This window comes from Dromiciops gliroides, chromosome 4, assembly GCF_019393635.1.
Source record: "Dromiciops gliroides isolate mDroGli1 chromosome 4, mDroGli1.pri, whole genome shotgun sequence".
NCBI lineage: Eukaryota > Metazoa > Chordata > Mammalia > Microbiotheria > Microbiotheriidae > Dromiciops > Dromiciops gliroides.
This window is the reverse complement of record NC_057864.1, coordinates 371,645,366-371,665,085: the sequence shown is the minus strand read 5'-3', so window position 1 is coordinate 371,665,085 and position 19,720 is coordinate 371,645,366. Positions and strand designations below refer to the sequence as shown.

At 38.1% G+C, this 19,720-nt stretch overlaps 1 protein-coding gene across 1 annotated transcript in view; it reads left to right on the top strand.

The window, feature by feature from the left end:
* ALDH8A1 (aldehyde dehydrogenase 8 family member A1) overlaps positions 1–18,693 on the top strand; it is a 33,339-nt gene extending 14,646 nt beyond the window's left edge. Inside the window, exons 4-7 of the mRNA XM_043963064.1 lie at positions 3,881–4,030; positions 12,112–12,368; positions 14,735–14,896; positions 16,999–18,693. Of these exons, the coding sequence (XP_043818999.1) occupies positions 3,881–4,030; positions 12,112–12,368; positions 14,735–14,896; positions 16,999–17,451 (1,022 nt within the window). The 3' untranslated portion in view covers positions 17,452–18,693. The remainder of the gene's footprint in view (positions 1–3,880; positions 4,031–12,111; positions 12,369–14,734; positions 14,897–16,998) is intronic.
* Positions 18,694–19,720: the final 1,027 nt, after the last annotated feature.

Here is a 19,720-nt window from a genome sequence, read left to right as displayed (position 1 = left end):
TATATAGCTTTGATGTCTTCTGAAAACTGCATGTCCATATCCCTTGACAATTTGTCAACTGGGGAATGGCTCTTACTTTTATAAATTTGACCCAGTTCCCTATGATATTTGAAAAAAGAAACTTTTATCAGAGAAACCTTCTGTAAAAAATGTTGATATTCATTATCTATGATACCTTTTATCAAAATGTAGTTTCTCATTTTATCTCTTTTAATTAAGTCTTGTTTTGCTTTTTTTTTGTTGTTTGAGATCATAATTGCTACTGAGGGGCATCTAGGTAATGAAGTAGATAAAGCACTGGCCCTGGAATCAGGAAGACCTGAGTTCAAATCTCATCTCAGACATTTACTATCTGTGTGATCCCGGACAAATCACTTAACTCCAATTGCCTTAAACATCCAGGGCTATCTCCGGTTATCTTGATGTATATCTTGCCACTGGACCCAGATAACTCTAGAGGAGAGAGTGAGCTTGGTGACCTTGCACAGTCCTCCCTCTCTTAAATCCAATTCAGTGCAAGTCATGACATCACTCTGATGTCATGGTCCTCTTCAAAAATGAAGGACAAGGGACAGCTAGGTGGCGCAGTGGATAGAGCACCGGCCCTGGAGTCAGGAGTACCTGAGTTCAAATCCAGCCTCAGACACTTAACACTTACTAGCTGTGTGACTCTGGGCAAGTCACTTAACCCCAATTGCCTCACTAAAAAAAAAAAAAAAGAATGAAGGACAAACAACAACAATTGCTACTGTGCTTTTATTTTTTTATGCTTCAGCTAGAGCGTAATATATTCTGCTCCATCTTATTTTAACTATGTATGGATGTCTTTCTATTTCAACCATATCTCTTGTAAACAACTATTTTTGTATTCTAGTTTATAATCTTTTTTGCTATCTGCTTTCAATTTTATGGGTGAGCTTATCCTATTCATATTCACAGTTATGATTACTGTGTATTTCCCTCCCTCCTATTTTTACTCTCTCTCTCCCTCTCTCTCCTGCCCTCCTCAAAAGTCTGTTTTGCTTTTGATTACTTTCTCTCTTAATCCTCCCTCCTTTTTTATCACACCCTCCCCTTCTCTTATCACCTTCCCTATCTATTTTCCTATTGGGTAAGACAGATTTCTGTACCAAGTGAGTGTATATGTGTGTGTATATATACACTTCTTTCTTTGAACCAATTCTAATTCAAGCATTGTCTGCCACTAGCACCACCCCCCCAATTCTTCCTTCTACTGTAGAAGCTTTTCCTTGCATGCCTCTTTTAAGTGAGATAATTTCCCCCATCCTACCTCTCCCTCCTTCTTCTCCCAGTGCATCCCTTTTTCACATTTTTTTTTAGATCATCCTAACAGGATCAACTCCTATCTATGTAGACTCTTTTTAATTGCCTTAATAAGGATAAAGTTCTTAGGAATTACATGTATTATCTTCCCATGTAGGAACATAAACAGTTTAGCTTTATTGAATCACTTATGATTTCTCCTTCCTGTTTACCTTTTTATGCTTCTCTTGAATCTTGTATTTGAAAGTCAAGTTTTCTATTCAGCTCTTGTCTTTTCATTAGGACTACTTGAAAGTACTCTATTTCATTGAATATTCATTTTTTTCCCTGAAGTATTATACTCAGGTTTGATTCTTGGTTGTGATCCTAGCTCCTTTGCCCTCTGGAATACCATATTGCAAGTCCTCCACTCCTTTAATATGGAAGGTACTAAATCTTGTGTGATCTTGACTGTGGTTCCATGATATTTAAATTATTTCTTTCTGGTTGCTTGCAATATTTTCTCCTTGTTCTGGGAGCTCTGGAATTTGACTATAATATTCCTAGGAGTTTTCATCTGGGATTTCTTTCAGGAGCTGATTGATGAATTCTTGCTATTTCTATTATATCCTCTGGATCTAAGACATTGGGGCCATTTTCCTTGACAATTTTTTGAATATGATGTCTAGGCTCTTTTTTTAAAAAAATCAAAGTTTTCAGGTGTTATGATAATTCTTAAGTTATCTCTCCTTGATCTACTTTCCAGGTTAGTAGTTTTTTGATGAGATGGTTCATATTTTCTTTAATTTTTTAATTATTTTGATTTTGTTTTTATCATTTTTTTTTTGATGTTTCATGGATTCATTATCTTCTGCTTGTCCAATTCTAATTTTTAAGGAATTGTTTTCTTCAGTGACCTTTTCCATTTGGCCATTTCTACTTTTCAAGGAGTTCTTTTTTCCTGTGAATTTTTGTGCCTCTTTTACTATTAGGTCAATTCTGTTGTTTTTTTTTTGTTTTTTTTTTGTTTTGTTTTGGAATTAATCCATGGAATTTTATTTTTTCCAAATTACATGCAAAAACAAACTTTGACATCAATTTTTTAAAACTTTGTGTTCCAATCTCTCCTCCTTCCTCCCTCCCCAACCCACTCCTCAAGAACTAAAGCAACTCAATACTAGCTACACATAAGCAGTCATGCAAAACAACCCCACACCAGCCAGGTTGTAAAAGAAAACAGACAAAAAAAACCCCAATTCTGTTTTTTAAGATATTATTCTCTTCAGTGTTTTTACACCTCTTTTACCAAGCTGTTAATTATGTTTTCATAATTTTCTGTGCTACTTTCATTTCTTTCTCAATTTTTTCCTCTACCACGTTTATCTATTTAACTCTTCTACAAATTCTTCTCAAATTTGGGTCCAATTAGCATTTTTTTCTTTGAGGCTTTGTTTATAGCTGTTTTCATGTTGTATTCTACTGAGTTTATGTCTTGGTCTTGCTTGCCATTGTAGTAGCTCTTTATAGTTTTTTATTTGCTCATTTCTTAGATTATATCTTGACTTTGAACTTTATGTTAGTGTATTCTCTGCTTCCAAAGCCATCACCACCTCTGCTGCTACCTCCAAAGCCTGCAGCTGGTGTTGTGGTGTGTATTTTCTGGGCTGGCTTCCACCCTGGTGTCACAAACTTCATCTGCCAGCCTCCTGAGTTTTCTTAGGCTGGGAAAATGTCACACTCTGACACTTTGTTGGCTCTGCCACTCAAAAATTTGATTTGAGGCATTATTTTAAAATTGTTTGTAGGGCAGTGTTGGGGAGAGCTCAGCTAGGTGGCTGCTTCTCTTCTGCTGTCTTGACTCTACCCCACCCTCTTCTTAAAATAATTTTTAAAAAGCTAATGTCAAGTTCAGTATATTCTGTTTAGGGAGGCAACTAGGTAGCACAATGATTAGAGTTTTGTCCTTGGAGTCAGGAAGACCTGCATTCAAATCCAGCTTTGGACACTTGCTTTGTAACTCTGAAAAAAGTAATTTACCTGCTGTCTGCCTCAATTTCTTCAACTGTAAAATAGGAATAATAATGGCATCTATCTCCCATGGTAGTAGTAAGGATCAAATGAGATATTTGTAAAGTACTTAACACTGTTTCTGATACATGATAGGCTATTAATAGATGTTTGTTCCCTTCTCCTCCCCTAAGAAGTCACTCAACTACTCAATTATGTATTGTAATACATTCTAGGCAGTTTTCCATCAAATTGATACATGAATATGGGAAGGGTTTGCTCCTTTCACCAAAGCAAGGTCACAGTGCCTATGTCATAAGAGGTAAGTTCTATGGTGTTGCCTAAGACAGAGTAAGGTGAAGTGATTTACTTGCTTAGCGACAGTCCCACAACTAGTGTAAGAGACAAGATCTGAACCCAGAAAGGTCTGTCTGTCTCCAAACCCAGTCCTCAATCTATTACATCGTATTGCTCTACAACAAAATGTATGTTTCTTTTCAGTGTAACTCAAAGAAAGATGTTAGTTCTCTAAAGAATTCACTCACATTAGACCCCATTATAACTTTGGGATATGTATCATCCCTGTCTCTTCCTTTTTTGCCTCTCTTAGCTGGCTTGATTAGCCCTTGGAATTTGCCACTTTATTTGCTGACCTGGAAGATTGCTCCAGCTATTGCTGCTGGAAATACAGTGATCGCGAAGCCCAGTGAGATGACATCAGTGACTGCATGGATGCTGTGCAAGCTCTTACATAAAGCAGGTAATTGGGATGCCAAAGAAGGGCTGATTCCCTGGGGTACACATTTTGCAGACCTTAAGACTCCTGACATTGTGAAAATAGTATCAAAAGGTGTTGGAAAGAAATCAGATAGAACAATCAGAAAGCTAAGTGTTACAGTGCATGGAGGTACTGGACTTGGAGTCAGGAGGACTTAGTTCAAATTCTGCCTCAGATATGTACTACCTGTTGTGATCCTAGATAATGCACTTAACATCCCTTGGCCTCAGTTTCCTCATTTATAAAATGGGGATAATAACTTTTGTACAAGGTTGTTGTGAAGATCAAATGAGATAATAAAAATGCAAATAACTGTGCAAACCTTAAAAGCATTATATATATCTATATACCTATATCTATATCTATATCTATATCTATCTATCTATCTATCTATCTATCTATCTATCTATCTATCTATCTATCTATCTATCTATATCTTTTTTTGTGTGTATGGGGCAATTGGGGTTAAGTGACTTGCCAGGGGTCACACAGCTAGTAAGTGTCAAGTGTCTGATGCTGAATTTGAACTCAGGTCCTCCTGAATCCAGGTCTGGTGCTCTGTCCACTGCACCACCTAGCTGCCCCAAAAGCATTATATAAATGCTAGCTATTAGTATTTTTTATTACTGTTATTCCTATCTTTTGCCTAATAGAAGAACCAGTTCAATTAGACAGACACTTTCAACAATAGCAGTAGTGTTTTGTGTGGGTGTTGGTGTTTTAATGGCACACTGTCAGAAATCTTAATTTTCAGGGCTCCCTAATAATTTATTGGTTCCTCTCTCCTACTACTCTTATACCCAGCACAAATTCCAGAGAAGTCATAGTACTTTCTTTTTGAAAAAAAAAAAGGCTACTGAAATGCCACATCAGTACCTTGGATAGGGGACCAGAGCACAATATGGTATCAGATAGTTCCTGAAATATTCAATCTAAATCTATTTTAGCTTAACTCTAGCTCACAAATTACTCCTACTTGGTGAAAATAAATATAATGCCACATACTCATGTGGATGGATATAAAAGCACTTATTAATCACTTAGAATATGCCACTCACTCTTTTAAGCATTGAAGATATAAATACAAGCAAGCAAGACAATTCTGGCCCTCAAGGAGCCATTCTAATAGGGGAAGACAGTATATAAAGGGAAGTGGTAGCCAGGGAGGAATGTCAACATAGTAGTATTGATTTGATTACCATTTTCAGAGCTGAAGTTGAAAATTCAATGGGTGTAGAGGTGGGGAGGGAGCAATATGAGAGTCAGGATGACCCCAAGATGCCTGAAAAATTACTTGGTGGACCTGTCAGTCTACATAAATTGGAAGCTCACTAATCAGAGCCTCAGGTTTCAGAGGTATGAGTCTGATTTCTGGAAAGAGGAGAAGAAAGAGAAGGAAGAGGAAATTGGAGTGTAGGTGTCATGATGTGGAAATGATTCAGAATTGGCATGGTGGGCCTAGATATGGACTACATAAAATGAGAACTTACCACTCAGAGCCTAGAGTCTTAGGAACTGGAGGAAGAGGAGGAGAAGAGGGGAGGGAGAGGAGGAGGAGGAGCCTGGAATATAGGAAGCATACCATGGAGATGGGAGTATCTTGTTTGTGATGTGTACCCCGTCATTACACAGGTTGGGATTTGCCACCAGTCACATCATGCTTCCTGACTTACTACCTATAGAATGGGTACAGTTCCTTTCCATAAACCGGCATCTACTGCATTCTATCTCAAATATAAAATAGTCATCTATAATTTATAATCTTAGAGAGGTACCTGAAGCTCAGAGGGGTTCAATGACTCAATATGGTCTCCTAGCCATAGAGACACGGTTTTCACACAAGATGATGCCAAACTATTTCCTCCCATCTTCTTTAACTTCCTTCTTCCTTAACTCCTTTCTCTTTTCTTTTTCTTCCTCTCTCTCCTCACTTTAATTCTTCCTCCCTTTTGTCTCCCTCTCTATTTTCTCTTTTCCTTTCTTCTCCTCTCTTTCTTTATCATATATTTGTATTTCTAGATGCAGATGTATGTATATGATTGCATGCCCCCACACACATACTGTGTATTCAACAAACATATTATTTAACAAATAAGAGATACTTTTGCTAAACCCTGGGCCCCAGCTTTACAGAGTTCATAATCCAGGAGATAACTTGCACACAGATGAATATAATATTGGAATATGCTGAATACATAAGAAGAGTATAAATGATGTAGTATGAGTTCACATTTTTGGTCTTTTCAGAGTCCACACTTAGCTTGGATGAGTGCTTCAGGCCCTTGGCTTTATAAAATGAGCTTAGCCCATGTCCTTGGTGATAAAATTCCAATTCAAAGGAATAAAATCCAACTTAATGTCTGGGTGTCCCAGTCCTTCAATGATTCCTTGCTGCTAATGCCAAATGTTTTTCTCCTTTCCTAGTGTGTTCACTGATTGCTGCCTTCAGGCCATTTCTTCCATTTATGTTCTGTTCTGTGAAGTTATATGAAGCATTACAAGGTGAGATCCTTGTAAAGGATCTCATTTATTCTCCACCTACTCCATCTATTTAGAGAAGCCTGGCCTGTCAAGAGATTTGACTTGAAGGTTTAAGATTTGCTATATAAAAATTTTTATTTCTTCGATTATGACCTGAATAATTTTCTTCCAAGGGAAAGGGATGCTCCCTTTCAAAACATAATCAATGTTTGGTCAGAATGGGGAGCAGGAACAGCTAGAATATCAAGAAGCATTCAATTTTTAACCATATTAACGTCAGCCCACACTGAGACATAATAAAAATGCTAATGCTCTTCTATAAGAAAAAGCAATCACACTGGTGAAAAGGAATTCATTTTCCTCATGTGGAAAACATGCAGCTTAGATGAGATTCCTCTCATCTTTTCTACTCTTAAAAGTTTCTATAAATATTAGAAATCATTCAACCCAATTCTCCCCTTTAGACTCTCTAGGCCTTACTTCCCCACTCCCGTCTCAACTCTTCCCTAGCTCTTGTTAAGGATTCAAATGCACAACTCACCCTAGGCAAAGTTGGAAAGTGGACCAAGTTTATCTTTGGGATAGGATCAGAGCTCTAGAAGTGGAAAGAACCTCAGGGGGAAATCTAGTCTTACTCCCTAACTTTATAGATGAGGCCAAGAGAGGTTAGATGATTTTCCCAGGGTCACATCAATAAGAGATAGCAGAACTATGATTCAAGCTTAGGTCCTCAGATGCCAATTCTAGTGTTTCTTTCTGCTGTGCTGCTTGGGCAAGTTACTTAAATAGGGAAATAGTGTCTCATCACGAAAATGAAGGGGTTGCCTTAGAAGGCCTCCGAGGTCCTTTCAGCTCTAATTCTATGTTCCTTTCATCCTCTTATCCTTTCCCTCCCTCTCTCTCTCTCTCTCTCTCTCTCTCTCTCTCTCTCTCTCTCTCTCGGTGAGGCAATTGGGGTTAAGTGACTTGCCCAGGGTCACACAGCTAGTAAGTGTTTAGTGTCTGAGGCTGGATTTGAACTCAGGTCCTCCTGGATCCAGGGCCAGTGCTCTATTCACTGTACCACCTAGCTGCCCCCTTTTTCTTTTTTATACCCCTATTCCTACTGTTTGAGTTCATTCTGCTTATTCTAAAAAGTACATTGAGTCTCTTCCCTCTGAATCCCAAATCCCCTTCCCAATACCCAGTGTTCTTATTCTGATTCCCAACCACCCAGGGTCCTCTACTGTTATGGTCCCAACTAGGTTTATCTTCATTTTGATAGAGGCTCATGGGCCTCACCCATCTCTTTCTCCAGGTTGAGCCTTATAAAGGTAGGTGAAGTTAGCAAATCAATTTTGGGTGGGATTTGAAAGAAACAGGACAGAGATAACCAAACCCCTAAACTGTTATTCTTGAAAGCTAAAAAAAGGCCTTCAATATTGATGGGGAAGCAGGAATAGACCAAGACAAACTTTACTAATTTCATAATTTTGCTTCTGGTTTCCTCCCATGACGTAGATTCTTTCCTATACCTCATTCATTTCCCCAGGGACCTTGCTAGGTGATTGACTATAAATTATCTTTAATTAACCAGTCCAAGTTACCCTTTTATCTCATCGTAAAGGATTAATGACTAATAAGTATGCATTTCTATTTGTGCAATTGAACTCTTGGAGGCACTGCCTTAATCCAAATGAATATATTTTTGATGCTGGAAATTTCAGACGCTGTGACAGGGGAAAAATATTTTAGGGGCAGAATGACTTTTCAGGCTGCCATCTTCAAATCACTCCATAGGCTACAGGGGAATCAGCCAATGCTGAGTCACCCCTTTGAGAGTAAAAATATCCATCCCTATGCAAGTATGAAAAGTATTTCGTGTTTGTGTCAATATTAAGTGTTTTTGTCTGCATGTCCCCAAGGCAGGAAGAGCTATGTCTGTTCTTTACAATATACTTCCATACTCACAATACAAGAGGCAACATTCTTAGTCATAACCTTAAGATAATAATTATGGGATTTAAAGCTAGAAGGGACTTTCAAGACCCCCCACTTCCTCCTCTTCATTTTACAGAAAAGAAACTGAGTCACAGAGAGGTTAAATCACTTGACCAAGGTCACACAGCAAATAAATAGCAGAACTGAGATTTGAACTCAGGTCCTCTCATTCCAAATTCATTGTTCCTTCTGCTGTATCACACTGTTGATAACAATTGATGTTCCAATTCAGGTTTAAAGTTTTCAAAACACTTTAAATATATTGCCTTTTATAACCACCCTACAAGGCACATATAACAGGTATTCTAATTGCCACTTTGCAGGTGAGGAAACTGAGGCTCAGAGATATGTGATATGGTGATACACCTAGCAGGTGTAAGTAGAAAGATTTGAACCTAAGGCTTCCTGACTCCGAATGCAGAACTCTTTGCATTATACCATTTTATTGCTGCTGTTTTTAGTTGGACTACTTTCCCAGCAGATGTTTTTTCATCACTCTTACCTTTCTAGCTGTTCACTCTTACCTTTCTAGCTGTTCACAGAATAAAGTTAAATTGGGGGAAATTGCTTTGACCAGAAATATGCTTTGTGAATCCAGCCTTTCATTCTCCCTAAAAATTAATAGAAAGTAAAGATCTCTTTCACATGGAGAGGACGGAATCAAGTACCTTGGCTGTATCAATACTTATACTTAGAAGTCACTTCTCTTCCTGTTTTTTGTTGTTGTTGTTGTTTTTGCAGGGAAGTTGGGGTTAAGTGACTTGTCCAGGGTCACACAGCTAGTAAGTGTTAAGTCTCTGAGGCCGAATTTGAACTCAGGTACTCCTGAATCCAGAGCCAGTGCTCTATCCACTGTGCCACCTAGCTGCCCCTTCTTCCTGTTTTTGAGATTGATCTAGGGACTGCTGAGAGATATGGGCCTTCATAATGGACTAAAGTAAGGATGTGACGGGCCTTCTTTCCACTTATCTAATCTCTTCAGTACTCTAAGGTGCTGCGGGCATGCTCCAGAGCTACCCAAGGAAGAAAAAGCATCCTCTGTGTTACTGGGGATGGTTAATGGAAGAATTTTAGCATGGAGACAGGAAGTTATAGGGGGAACATGATAACTATCTTTAAATATTTTAAGGACTATTTTATAGATTAGATTATATTGCTTGGGCTTGAGGCAAAGAACTAGGAACAATTTGTGGAAGGTGCAGAAAGGTGGATTTAGAGTCAATTAAAAAAACCAAAAAACTCGACAATTAGAGGTATCAAAAAGTAGAATGTTGGGGATAGGAGAGAATTAGTTGGTAATGGCAAAGATATAATAACAAAAAAAGAAGAAATATTTTTTGGCATTATTTGGAGGTATTTGGAGGGGTTTTGAGGGAGAGCTCCAAGAGGTCGCTGCCTTTTCTCCGCCATCTTGGCTCTGAAAATATATTTTTAAATATGTGGAGGAAAACAAAAAGAAAGTGAAGGGACACAAATGGTACCATTTTGTTATACCTCACTCAAAATAATAACTATTTAAAAATATAATATAAGTTCATAGTTTCTTATACAATTATCTTGTTTTATGTTTTGAAATGTTTTTGGTGGTCGATGATGAGTATGCTCATAATAAAAGTTAAAAAAAAAATTATCTTGCTTGCCCCATCCCTTACACAAAGAAAGTGGAATCATGGGCTTCCAGGTAGAGTAGAGGCACAGTGACCACTTGTCACACAAAATTATAGAAGGTAAAGGTTAGAGCCTCTGAGGCTCCTCCCAACTCTAAATTTACATGGGTCTATGAACTTGACTTAACCCCAGTTAAAATGGAGAATTGTTTAGCTGGAATAGGTGGAGTCAGTGGCCATGGCCTAAAGGGTTAGATCAAGTGTAGAGGAGAAACTGATAGTCTTCCCTTACTGCATGAATACTTGGGTCCCACCAGGTACCCCACCTGAGAAACCAAAGGTCCTTTGTACTCGAATGATGAAGAGGTGGTATAATGCTACTATCCAAAAACATGGGATATGGGATTTGGACAGAGATGCCCTTCTGCTCACATTTTCCTAGGGTAAACCCTCAAAGAATTATCCTAAACATAGGGGAGATAGGGGGCGGCTAGGTAGTGCAGTGGATAAAACACCAGCCCTGGATTCGGGAGGACCTGAGTTCAAATCCGACCTCAGACCCTGGACACTTACTAGCTATGGACCCTGGGCAAGTCACTTAACCCTCATTGCCCTGGGGAAAAAAAGGGAAAAAAAGTAATTGGGAAACATAGGGGAGATTTAGGCTCAGTCTGTACCAACAGCAGGGATCCAGGAGTTCCTTCTGTACCATTAACCTGGATTTGTTACAACTCCTGACATGATGAAGAGGCTGATTATATTAACAACAGAGAATTTCTAATTTTCCTAATAAGAATTCAAATGCTCCTTTTCCATGAAGCTAGTGTCCTCTTCCTAAATCACCTTGGATTTATTTTGTATGTGATTTATCTTAGTGGTACCACACCTAGGGACTGGTGGCCTATACTACTCTCTATCTATCATGTACTGTGCAGTCCTATACTTTTTTGTTTGTTTTGGGGTTTTTTTTTTTTGCGGTGCAATAGGGGTTAAGTGACTTGCCCAGGGTCACACAGCTAATGTCAAGTGTCTGAGGCCAGATTTAAACTCAGGTCCTCCTGAATCCAGGGCCAGTGCTTTATCCACTGCACCACCTAGCTGCTCCCTTATACTTTTTTATTCTTGAGGAGCCTGATCTCTAGTTGGAGGAGGGGATTTAAACTCTCTTTGTCATACTCCATTTCAAATCTCCACCCCACAGATGATGCTATTTACAGTTTGAATTATGGCTCATATCTAGGTCTTCCTCAAAGAGTAGTTAAAAAAAAAAAAGATACATATTGGACAATCTGTATGGTGCACATTGTTTATTCTTACACAGAAAACAATGATAAACCTCGAATACCCTTTACATTAACAGAATAATTTAAACCGGACTTACCAACAATTTATAACCATAGTTACAGTCTACTGGGAGGATGGTAATTATGCTTCATTAGGACATAAAACAGTTTTTGCAAGACTTCTAATTAGCCAGTTTTGCATTTCACCTTTTTCTTGCCTAGGCAGGGTTGCCTAGACAAGACTTGCTCACAGCCCCTTGTGACTGGATAGGAGGCAGGACAGCACCTTCCCACACTGGATACAGCTCAAAATAGTCTTCACTATTTCTTCCTCAGCAAGGAAAAGAGTGGTAGGAGAGAAAGGTCACTTTTTGGTATATCCATGGCATTCCAGCTCAGTAGCTGATTAGGGACCTCTTCATCACCGCATAGTACAAACCCCTCACTCATACATAACTCAACTTAGTCTTAACCTAAGCTTCCACCGGGAATGGTGGCTGGACAGCTCCAAAGAGAGAAAGCCCCAGATAGAATGTGAATTCCTTGAGGTCAGGGACTCATATATTTTACTTTTGTCTTCATATCCTCAGAAGCCTAGAACATGGAAGATGCTTAGTGAATGCTTCCTCAATAGCTTTCTAATTTGAAGGAGGTCTGAAGACGATAAGGCAAAAGCAATTAATAACCACAAATGTCATTTTTTCCCATTTAGGGATCCCACCAGGCGTAGTGAATATTGTGTTTGGAACGGGGTCCAAAGCAGGAGAGGCCCTGGTTTCCCATCCTGAAGTTCCACTGATCTCATTTACTGGGAGCACACTGACAGCGGAGCGGATCATGCTCAAGGGTGCCCCCCACTGCAAGAAATTCTCTCTCGAGCTTGGGGGCAAGAATCCTGCCATCATTTTTGATGACGCCAATTTGGGGGAGTGTATTCCTACCACTGTCAAGTCCAGCTTTGCTAACCAGGTCAGGAGAAACCTGAGTGTGTGTGTGTGTGTGTGTGTGTGTGCGTGTGTGTGTGCGTGCGTGCATGGCCACGTGTGCTGGGACCATGTGAGTGTGCTGGGACCTGCTGTTTTGCCCTTTAGTCCTTTTTCTGTCATTATATCTTCATGTCAAAAAGACAAGTGGTTGATTTGGGTAATTCCATGAAATGGTAAAAAAGAAAAGAAAAGAAAAGAAAAGAAATAGTGTTTAAATTTCACTCAGCTGACAGAGCTATTCAATCAAATTGCTGCTAGGTAAAGCATTACGGAAGAAAAAGTACTGCATTTGGAGTTGGAGGACCTGGGTTTGAATCTCAGATCTGCTACTTATTAATCTTTTAACTAACATTTTAATCTGGTTCGAGATGTATTTGGGCTGTGAGTTTGACACCTCTGTATAAGAAATCCTGGTTCTGATGGATCAGTTATAGTCTACATAAAATATATTTCCTTGAAGCACTTCATGCCATTGTATTCACATTATAATTATTACAACCAGCAATATGCTAGTAAATGTTTAACAACAGGCTTGGGGTGGGGGGTACATGAAAGACTTTTCGGTTTAATCTTTTTTTTCTTTTTTTTTTTTGTGCAGGGAAATGAGGGTTAAGTGACTTAACCAGGGTCACACAGCTGGCAAGAGTCAAGTGTGTGAGGCCAGATTTGAACTCAGGTCCTCCTGAATCCAGGGCTGGTGCTTTATCCACTGTGCCACCTAGCTGCCCCCTAGGTTTAATCTTCATTACTAACATTTTCTCCATTACTTTCTTAAATCTAGACAATCAACAACAACATAAAATAAGGCAATGAATAAAATAATTTCTGGGATGCAAATGCTCACACTGAAAATTTTACAACCAGCGTTTATGAGAGGGTTAGCACTCCAATGTACCTCTAATTCCAATTCCAATTTATATAGTACTTTATGAATTATAAAGTACTTTTCTTACAACCCTATGGAGTAGGAAGCACCCATATTATTATCCCCTTTTTACAGGGAAGGAAACTGAGGGTTAGTGAAGATAAGTTACTTGTCAATGAATCACACAGTGTCAAAACCAAAGTTTGAATCTGAGTGTCTCAGGCCTCAGTTTCCTCATTTGTAAACAGAGTATTAAACTAGGTGACCTTTAAGGTCTCTTCTGGCTTTTACAAACATTCCATGATTCCATAATGTGCAATGTTGTTCTAAAATGTTTTGAAGTCTTTATATGCCAGTACAAGTACACATTCCCCTGTACTTGGAGAGAATAAATAAGCACTCAAAACACTAGCCAAATATTTGCACAAAACTGTATTTATTGAAACAATGAGAGCAATGATTCATCTTGATTTCCTCACAATCTTCCTCTCAGAAACAAGAGATGAAAGCAGAGTAATATTTATTATTGTTAAAATTCATATTTATATAGTCCTCAAACTTTCATAATATTTCCCCACCAACATCAGCCCTGTGAAATAAATAGTATACACATTTTTATCTTAAATTTGCAGATGAAAAAACAGACCTATAAAGGTTAAATGACTTGCCCAAGGTCACACAGGTTGTAAGCATCAGAGCTAGGACTATCACCCAAGTCTTTCCTAAGTCCAGTTCCTTTTCCATTGGGCCATACTGTTTTCTTTATTCCTAGCTTACAGCTACACTAGTACATATATAGACATAGATACAGATATAGACATAGATGATATAGATATATTAGAGAGGTAGATATAGATATAGATAGAGAGGTAAATAGGTAGATAGAAAGATAGATAGATAGATAGATGTAGATAGATAAATATTTGTTGATTGGATGAAGAAAATAACATGATTTTAGTGTTAATCTGCTCCAGCTGGTAAGTCAACAAATCAATATATATTTATTTAGTACCTTCTATGTGTGCTATATATGCCTGGCACTGTGTGCTAAGAAAAGGGACTATAAATATAACCAGAAAGAAAGAGTCCTTGCCCTCAAGTAGACTACATTCTAATGGGAGAAGACAACACATAAAAGGGAGCTGAAATCACCAAATATGTCTTGATTGTCTACTGTGTGGAAGTCACTGTTAGCCTACCTTCAAAAGACTTATAATTTAATTGGGAAGGCATGGGGTGCTCACACCTCCAAACACACGCGCGTGCGTGCACACACACACACACACACACTCACAAACCCTCCAATGATATAAAGCAATATACAAAAGTGCCAAATGAATGATATAACTGCAAGCATTCTGTGTGTTCATTGGAAGGACAGATTACTGTGGACCAGATGCTTAGTGTAGGACTCATGAAGAAGAGAGGGCTTGAACTGACTTGTAAAGACTGGTGTCATCCTTGTCATATTCTTTGCCTGTCAGGGTGAAATCTGCCTCTGTACGAGCAGAATCTTTGTCCAAAGGAACATTTATGATGAATTTTTAGCAAGATTTGTTGAAGCCACAAGAAAATGGAAAGTTGGCTCCCCCTCTGACCCTACAAACAGCATGGGAGCTCTGATAAGCAAAGCCCACTTGGAGAAAGTAAGTAAATTGTTGTATGGTGAAGAATTCTGGAAAGACTTCTAGAAGAAAAGCTCTTAGCATGGTGCATATTAAGGGACCACTGTGGGAAATTTTTATTCATTACTATTTGGTTTTAAGAAAGTATGCCCTCTTGAGACTTGAAGGAAATCAGAGAAGCCAGTAGGGAGAGAGGTCCAGAAATGGGGGATAGCCAGTGAAAATGCTTGGAGTCAAGAGATGCTATGTGCCATTGTATGGCAGAATACATATTGGTACACAGCAAGTGCTTAATAAATGCTTGATTGATGTAAAAAAAAGTATCCCCTCTGAAGAGCACAATCACTGTTTTTTTTTTTTACTTGCCTCTGAATATGTCTAGAGTGAAAAGTTCATGAAAAAGAAATTTAAGTAAACTTGTGATTTAAACAGCCAATGGATAAGGCTTAGGAAGTGCGCTTCAAGAGGCCACCCTACTATGTTGCAAAGAAAGAATAATTGTTTTCATTGGGTTTTTGGGGGGTGTGGCAGTTGGGGCTAAGTGACTTGCCTAGGGTCACACAGCTAGTAAGTGTTAAGTGTCTGAGGCCGGCTTTGAACTCAGATACTCCTGACTCCAGGGCGGTGCTCTATCCACTGTGTCACCTAGCTGCCCCTTCGAAGAAAGAATAATTGTCAGCAGCAAACTGGAATACTAATAGGACAAGGCAGATAGGGAATTCCATGGCCAAAAGAGCTTTATGGGGGCAGCTAGATGGCACAGTGGATAGAGCACTGGCCCTGGATTCAGGAGGACCTGAGTTCAAGTCCAGCCTCAGACACTTGACACTTACTAGCTATGTGACCCTGGGCGAGTCACTTAACCCCCATTGCCCTGCCAAAAAAAAAAAAAAAAGAGCTTTATGGAAAATTCCTGTCCTGTAGGTAGCTGTAGATGAAAGGTTCTTGACCTGGAGTCCACTGATACTTCCCCACTCTCCATGAACTCAGATGGGGAAAAAAACAAACAAACAAAAAACCCACCCAACATCCTTAATTTTGATAACACCTAACAGAAATTTAACATTTCTTTCCAACTATTTAAAAACATCATTTTGAGGAGGGCTCCTTCAGCTTCAGTAGGATGCCAAAGGGGCCCAAGACACAAATCAAGTTAAGAACCCCTGCTATAGGTGGAATTTGGAGACTGTTTGCAGGAGTATCTTTATTCCTCTGAATTAATGTGTTGCATGGGTGATGAGTGAGAACCATCTTATCTAGGAAAAGTGATCAAATTACCATTGGGAAAGCTATTACGGCTTTGAGATTTAAAAGATTAATTTACTAAGCTACTTCCTTTTTGAGGTTTTAAAATAATTGTCCTGTAGTCAGAAAGAGTTAATATGTTTCTCTGGATGAGCTATTTCACTCTCTAGCTACAAATTAGATCAGGTTCAGCATCTAGGAAAAGTTTTTTTGCTTATTGAGGGGTGGGGCTTTTGCCTAGAACATGCAGTAGCTTTATTTAAAAAAAATTCTTTGGTAAACTCCAAATTCAGATGTGGAATGAATAATAAAATCAAGATACTTAATTCAGCAGATGTTTATTAAGTGCTATTTATGTGTGAAACACTGTACTAAGTGGGGCGGCTAGGTGGTGCAGTAGATAAAGCACTGACCCTGGATTCAAGAAGACCTGAGTTCAAAGCCAGCCTCAGATACTTGACACTTATACTAACTGTGTGACCCTGGGCAAGTCACTTAACCCCAATTGCCTAAAAAAAAAAAGAAAGAAAAGAAAAGAAAAAAAAAACACTGTACTAGGTGGAAGGGGTACAAAGGCAAAAAAAAAAAATCATAGTCTTGGGCCCCAAGGAGCTATCCATTCTTTTTTGTAGCCAATTATCATTCTGAGATCAGGAGTAAATTAAAGAATAAATCTCTTTCTCTCTTTTGCGGGCTTACATGGCTTGCTTACATGGCTGCCACTAGGTGTTAAAACATAGTCTTCACATGTATTTCTTCATTTTTCTACTGGTGATACAAACTTCTCAGGGAGGAGCTCATTGGGTAGAATGATGCTGATATCTTGGGAGGTTGGAGGGGAAAGATGGTGTTACTAATTAAGATTTTGTTCTATCCAGGTTAGGAATTATATAAAGAAGGCCCGTGCTGAAGGGGCAAAAATTCTGTTTGGAGAGGGTGTGGATAATTTGAGCCTTCCACTAAGAAACAAAGGAGGCTATTTCATGCTTCCCACTGTGATTGCTGACATTAAGGATGAATCCTGTTGCATGAAGGAAGAGATATTTGGTCCTGTTGTTTGTGTTGTTGCCTTTGATACTGAAGAGGAAGTGATTGAAAGAGCTAACAATGTGAAGTATGGCCTAGCAGCAACCATATGGTCTAATAATGTTGGAAGAATTTGGCGAGTATCTAAAAAGTTACAGTCAGGATTGGTCTGGACTAACTGTTGGCTCATCAGGGACCTGAATCTTCCTTTTGGTGGAATGAAAGCTTCAGGAATTGGCAGAGAGGGAGCAAAGGACTCATATGACTTCTTTACTGAAGTAAAAACAATTACTGTTAAATACTGATTTTTGCTAATGGAAAAGTTGTTATAGTGAATATCTTTTAATAACATGGTTACCATATATTTGCAAATAGAAATAATAGAATTAATTAATTGAGGATTAAGAGGGTCACAGAAGGTAAATTGGACAATTTTGATTATATAAAATTTAAAAATTGTTGCACAAAGCCAATGCAGCAAAAATCAGACACAAAGCAGGTGAATGGGGAATTGTTTTGCATCAAGTTTTTCTAAAAAAAAAAAAGGTCATATTTTGAAGATTATATAATAAATTAACTCAAATTTATTAGAATGAGGGCCCTCTTTCAATTGATAGATAAATAGGTAAAGAATATAAATAGGTCCTTTTAAGAGGAAGAAATTCAATCTATCAATAGTCATATGAAAAAAATTCTCCACATCTCTAATAATTAGAGAAATTAACATTAAAGAAGCTCTGAAGATCTATCTCATATCTACCAGATTTGCAAAGTTGACCAAAAAAAAGGAAAATGACAAATGCTGTAGAAGTTGTGGGAAGATAGGTTCCTTAATGCCCTATTTGTGGACCTATGAACTGGTAAAGCCATTTTGGAAAGCAGTTTGGAACAGTGCCCCAGAAATTGCTGAACTATAACCCTTTGACCAAGCAATACCACTATGAAGTCTAAAATCAAGAGATTAAATGAAAAAAGAACCTATATGTACAATTTTTTTTTCAATAGAAGCTCTTTTTATGTGTGGCAAGGACCTGAAAACTAAGGGAGTTCTCATCAGTAAGTGAAAAACTAAACAAATTATGCTATAGGAATGTAATGGAATACTATTGTGCTTTAACAAATAATAAAGAAGATAGTTTTAGAGAAGTCTTAAAAGGCTTGTTTAAACTAATGCAGAATAAAGTAAGCAGAAACAGAAAATTTTGTACAGTAATGAAAATATTAACAAATATAAGACAACCATCTCTAAAAGACTTGGGAACTCTGATCAATGAAATGACCAATCACAATTCCAGAGGACTCATGATGGAATATACTACCCACTTCCTCACAGAGAAATGGTGAGATGTGGCCTATGGAGGAATCTGTCTCTCTTGACTATGCATGTTTGTGAAAAGACTTTTGTTTTGTATATTGACTTATGAACCATTCCCCACCCCCTTTTAAATTTTTTGTTATAAGGGATGTCTGTAGGATGGTGTTATATTGGAAAACAAGTGATATGAAAACAAAATATTGCAATAAAATGGATTTTGTTATTCAAAAAAGAGTTTTGTTTTTCTTTCTTTTTCAGTAGGGTAAGAGTGGGTGAAAGAAAGAATATGGATTTTTGTTCACTGAAAAAGATAATATTTGATTTAAAGAATGAACTAATTGACTCAATTCCCCAGTTAGACTCTTTAGCTCTACTGAGGCAGTATTTTGCGGACAGGTGAAAGAAAAGATGTTTTCTCTTTCTCTTTCAAAGAGAAGAGGAGGTGAGATTAAAAAAGAACACCCTGAGCTACTTTGAGCATCTATGTTTTATTTTCTGGTTCTATGTTATAGCTTTCTTATTTTGTTTACAATCTTACAATTTCCTAGATTGTCAGGTGCTTCTATGTTCGTTTATGGTGATAGAAATATATTACAAAGATAATAATCATTCTTGCAAATTATCCATATTGGTTGGGGCAGGGAGGCAGGCAGAGAGATGGGATATAGATATCCCAAATGGCCTTTTATTCCATTTGCCTGTATAATTTCTGGGTGCACAATAGATAAAGTGCTGGATTCGGAGTCAAGAAGACCTGAGTTCAATTTCTGACTTAGATACTAGACGTATGATCTTGGGCAAGTCACTTCACCTTTCTCAGCTTCAGTTTCTTGATCTATAAAACAGAGGTAATAATAGCAGCTGCCTCACAGGGTTGTTGTGAACAGTGGTATCAAACTCAAATAAAAACAGAGACCAGTAAACAACACATAAGGATTCCTGTGGACTAAATATTGACTTAAAAAGCCACATGTTAACAGTATAAGTGTTTTATTGCATTTTTATTTATTTTGTTAAATGCTTCCCAAATATATTTGAATCTGATTTGAGTTGCAATCAGGTGTATAGTGGGCTATATACCACCTATTGGCCACATTTTTGACCCTTCTGGTTGTGAGAATCAAATGAGATAGCATCTTCTATGCTTTTCAAACCTTTAAGTACTACATAAATATTATTATGGTCATTATCAGTGTCTTACATCATATACCTTAATAAGCCCTGAGTGGATGTTCAACTTTAAAAAATGAGAAGAATGG